Source organism: Garra rufa, chromosome 16 (assembly GCF_049309525.1).
Source record: "Garra rufa chromosome 16, GarRuf1.0, whole genome shotgun sequence".
Classification (NCBI taxonomy): domain Eukaryota; kingdom Metazoa; phylum Chordata; class Actinopteri; order Cypriniformes; family Cyprinidae; genus Garra; species Garra rufa.
Window position 1 is genome coordinate 13,992,896 of NC_133376.1, and position 4,473 is coordinate 13,997,368.

The following is a 4,473-nucleotide window of genomic DNA, read 5'->3' on the forward strand; positions in this document are numbered from 1 at the left end:
CTTTATTTATATGCATTTAAAAAGTAATCTATATAATCCAGCCTGATTTGAGAACGTTGCTTCATTTTATGTTACAACTTTTAGATTTACATGCAAGACATGCATTACATGTATGCATTGTATTGTACTTAAGATATATACATTTAAATCAAAATGAATATTTAAATAGAAAAAAAAACTATTTAAAAGAAAAAAATATCCCGCATTTTGCAAGATGCCTCAGAATGCTTTTGCAAGAATGCTTATCTGAAGCGCCTGACGATTTCGCGCTGATCTCCTTGTTATATTTAAACTGAGGCGATCATTTAAAAGCGTGACATCACGAAGAACACTCTGAGAGCCTCTGTGACACATTCAGTAGTTGGTAAGTGAGACCAGTAGGGGGTCGGATCGCTTTCCCCTGATCTCCAGCCTCCAGTCCAAGTTCGGTCTCAGTGCTGCATGAACGCACGGCGAGAGAGGGAGGACACTTCCCTCTCCGGCATCAAACGCGAGAGATGCGCTTCATCGCCTTAGGGGACTGGATGGATGGAGCGACAGGGTCATGAAGGTGTCCACAACCTCTGGGTTGGATTTAGGGGGCCGTTACCGCAGAAGGAGCCTATCCATAATTAATAAAAGCGAGTCGGAGATCCTAGAACCGAAGCGCAACCACCGGCGAGTCATGTCACCAACTGACAGCGCTTCCAGAGGAGCCGACGAGGAGGACAAGGGAGGATGAAGGAGGCAGAGGAGGATTATAATGAAGCTGAGTGGCAAAGGACTGTGCACCATCGTCTCCAGCAGTCTGCTCTTCGTGTGTGCCGTGAGCGCCGTGGTCGTGGGAATCAAATGCATCGCGTTGGGCTCCAGGGTGCGAGCGCACTTCCATCTGGCCACCGCGGCCGGCGCGTTCTACTCGGGCATTCTGGTGACTCTCGGGCAGGTCCTGATGGGGGTGGCGCTGGTCTTTTGCCGGGGCAAGCCCAGGTGTGCGAACTTTTTCCTCTTTGGGATCTTAGTGTTTCTTTTGGGGGTCCTGACGGCGTTCTCGGGCGCGGTGGTCGATGGAGACACCGTGTCCCTGGTGGAGAAAAAGTACGCGCACTATTGTATGGACTCTGTGGATGTAAACCCGGCGTGCGATCGGCTCAAGGTGTACCAGCGGGGTCTGGTGGTCTCCACTGTCCTTAACACTCTGGAGTGCCTCCTGGGGCTGATGAACCTGGTGATCATTAAGCGTTACCAAACGGCGCAGTTTCACCGGAGACGCCGGGCGCAGAGGCGGAGCGCACGGATCGTCCTGAACGAGGAGCGCGACTTCGCCGTCACGGAGTTCCAGCCGGTGTCCTACATCAACTTGGCGGTGTTTCACGCGTTGGACGAGGCGGACGGGGAGGTGCACAGTCGGGGCCACCCGTCCATGGAGCTGCCGGGCTACTCGCTCGCAAATCCGGAGCTTAATCACACGTACCCTTTTTCTTACCCGCTTCATAACGAGTTGCCACCTGCCTACGAGGACATATTCCCTGTAGAAGCGAGCAGCACATAGCAAAAAAGAGGAACCGAGTTGCAGTTTTGCAGTGACAATCAGGCATTCGGCACGCTGAACTTGGAATCGACCCGATTATTTCTATATTATGGTGACCAGCTGTTGCCTAATGCACTTTTTATTCACTGGAGGTTACAGCCAGCACTCGAAACCCTACAGTTGTTCATAAACTACAAAACGAACCTATGAGAAGGTAAACGTACTAAAAGGATTAAATATACATGCAAAATTTGTTTGTTTTTTTGACTGACTGACTGATTGTATTCTCAGTTCATCCCGAAATGTCGAAATCCCAAAGGTTTGTGTACAGGATTCCCATTGGAGTTTTTGGAATCTAAAAGATCCTGGTATTCTTACAGTATTCCTGCAGGGCACAAAACAAAAAAAGTTGCCAATTGGCCAAAAAGAACAAATCAGAAGGTAAACATACTGGAAGTATACATGCAACATTTGTTTTTTGACCTTCCTGATTGATTGTACTCCCAATTAATCCCTAGTCAAAGTCCTAAAGGCTTGTGTACAGGATTCTTTGTTGTAACTAACAAGCAACCAACCATAAAAGAACCGTTTTATAGGATTCCAACAGGACACAACACAAAAAAGTTCCCAGACTTATGATAAAAGGTAAACTGTATGCATGCAACATTTGCTTTCTGGCCACTGTAAAGGCTTTGTGTGTGTTTGATGATTTAGAACTAATCATTTAGAACCAGAAACATAATTGTGTTAGTATTCCAACAGAAAAAAAAAAGAAAGAAAAAAAATCCCAGTTAAGCTATTATGATTTACAACAATAAAATGCCCCTGTAGGACATCAAAAGTATTCTAAAAGACCTTTATATTCAGCCTCATGTTTTGTTTAGAATCTCTTCATCCCTGATGTTTCAGACAAAAAGCCACTGCTGTTGGCGACACTTAAATGACAGGCTTTACCCATTGGACAGAACATTTCTGCTTAGCACTGTAGTGAATGTGAGATGTTATTAATGTTGTTTCACACTATTAAAAATAAAGGTGCTGCATGATGCCATAGAAGAACCCCTTTTGTCTAAATGGTTCCATAAAGAGCTTTTAACATCTGAAGAACCTTTCTGTTTTGCAAAAGGTTCTTTGTGGCGAAAGAAGGTTCTTCATATTATAAAAAGGCAAGACAGAGATGTTCTTTAAAGAACCTGTGACTGAATGGTTCTTTGTGGAACCAAAAATGGTTCTTCTATGGCATCACAAAAGAACTGTTTAAAGCACATTGTATTTAAGAGTGCAGAGTAACAGAAGAAAATACAATTCTTCTCTTTACAGCAGTTTATGTCAAACTTGTCAGCCAACCAACACTTAAAGCCATCAACGTAAACTATTTAATTTTCCCATCCGGACCAATAAAAAAAGTACCTAACACCTTTCACTGACCAGTAGCAAGAAATCCAATAAAATCCAAACAGCGCTCAAAGAATCAAATCTGAATTCCTGTAGGAATTTTCCTTTAGGATCAGCACTAAATTCTGATTGAAGTTTCATTGGGAATCCTGTACACTGTATTTTTTGACTAGGGATGCAGATGTATTTTCTCGATGTGGCTCAATTGTTTTCCCTCATATTGCTTACGTTTAGCTTCTGAATAAAAGGTGTATTTACTCTCTCTCCTGATGTTGCTGTTGAGTTGAGGTTAACTAACACGTTTGTGCATGCAGTGCTTCTCGGGAGGTGACAGCATGTCTGCCTGCAGCAGGTGTTGCCATGGTTCCTTGACCCTTTTTCTACCTGCATGTAATTAGATATGTAACAACCCAGTCTTTGAAATGCAGATTTGCTTGGTTTGTCAAGTTTGATCTGGTGTACAAAGCAAAGCAGGTTGTTTAATGTAACAAACACATTCATACGTTTCAGTTTAGCGTTTTAGAAAGATCTCTTTGAATAGATTTCGCTGAATGCCACAGGGACATTTTCAAAGAGCTGCGCTTTTCCTCTGAGGTATTATATGCATTACAAACACGTCGAGAATATGCCTGAGTCCCGTAATTATTCTGAGTGGATATTATGTGCTTTGGCACAACACCAAAATCTCTGATGAGGCTTTTTCCGATTACAGAGAGCTTTTGTCTGAGATGCTACTGGAGCTGGACAGAGAATGGGGTCTAAAAGTCTGAGACCAGTCCGAGACCACGAGTGAAAGTACTGCCATTTTCGTAATGTTGTTTGCTTTAATGACAGCACCACTGAAAAGCCTGATGATCATTTTCTGAGATGGTCCAAAAAGCATTTTGAGGATTTGTGCGAATAATTTTAGTCAGAATATACACTACCATTCAAAAACTTGGGGCTGTATTAGTTAAAGTAATATTTTGGATGTTTTATTACAATTTAAAAGAACTGCTTTCTACGTGAATATATTGTCAAATTTAATTATTTCGGTAATGAAAAGCTGAATTTCCAATCCAGTCTTCATCTTTCAGAAATCTTAGACTTAGACTTATTGTTCATTTTGTGGTTCTTTGATGAATTGAAAGTTTAAAAGAACAGTATTTAAAATAGAAATCTTTAATAACATTATGTCTTCACTGCCACTTCAAATTAATGCATCTTTGCTGAATAGAACTATTCATTTCTTAATAAATATATAGATGTCAAAAATCATACTGACCCCAAACTTTTCGAAAACTAGTCATCTAAAAACTGAATTTGTCATTAATTTCCTTTGTTTTAATTGGAACTGTAACTGTTTTCCAGCTTTAAAGGATTAGTCCACTTCCAGAATAATAAATATCCTGATAATTCACCCTCATTTCATCAGATGTTCATGTCTTTCTTTCTTCAGTCAAAAAGAAATGAAGGTTTTTGAGGAAAACATTCCAGGATTTTTCTCCATATAGTGGACTTCAATGGGGATCAATGGGTTGAAGGTCCAAATTGCAGTTTTAATGCAGCTTCAAAGGGATCTACACAAT

General features: G+C 41.5%; 1 protein-coding gene across 1 annotated transcript; it reads left to right on the forward strand.

Moving 5' to 3' along the window:
* Positions 1–394: 394 nt before the first annotated feature.
* On the forward strand, positions 395–3,158 carry LOC141288847 (transmembrane protein 271). The gene has a single exon (XM_073821016.1). It carries the CDS (start codon positions 743–745, stop codon positions 1,529–1,531), a length of 789 nt encoding a protein of 262 aa, XP_073677117.1. The 5' UTR covers positions 395–742; the 3' UTR covers positions 1,532–3,158.
* The last annotated feature ends 1,315 nt before the right edge of the window (positions 3,159–4,473 follow it).

Excerpts from the sequence above, each read along its gene's own strand:
- LOC141288847 (XM_073821016.1), top strand. The coding sequence starts at position 743 with ATGAAGCTGAGTGGCAAAGGACTGTGCACCATCGTCTCCAGCAGTCTG.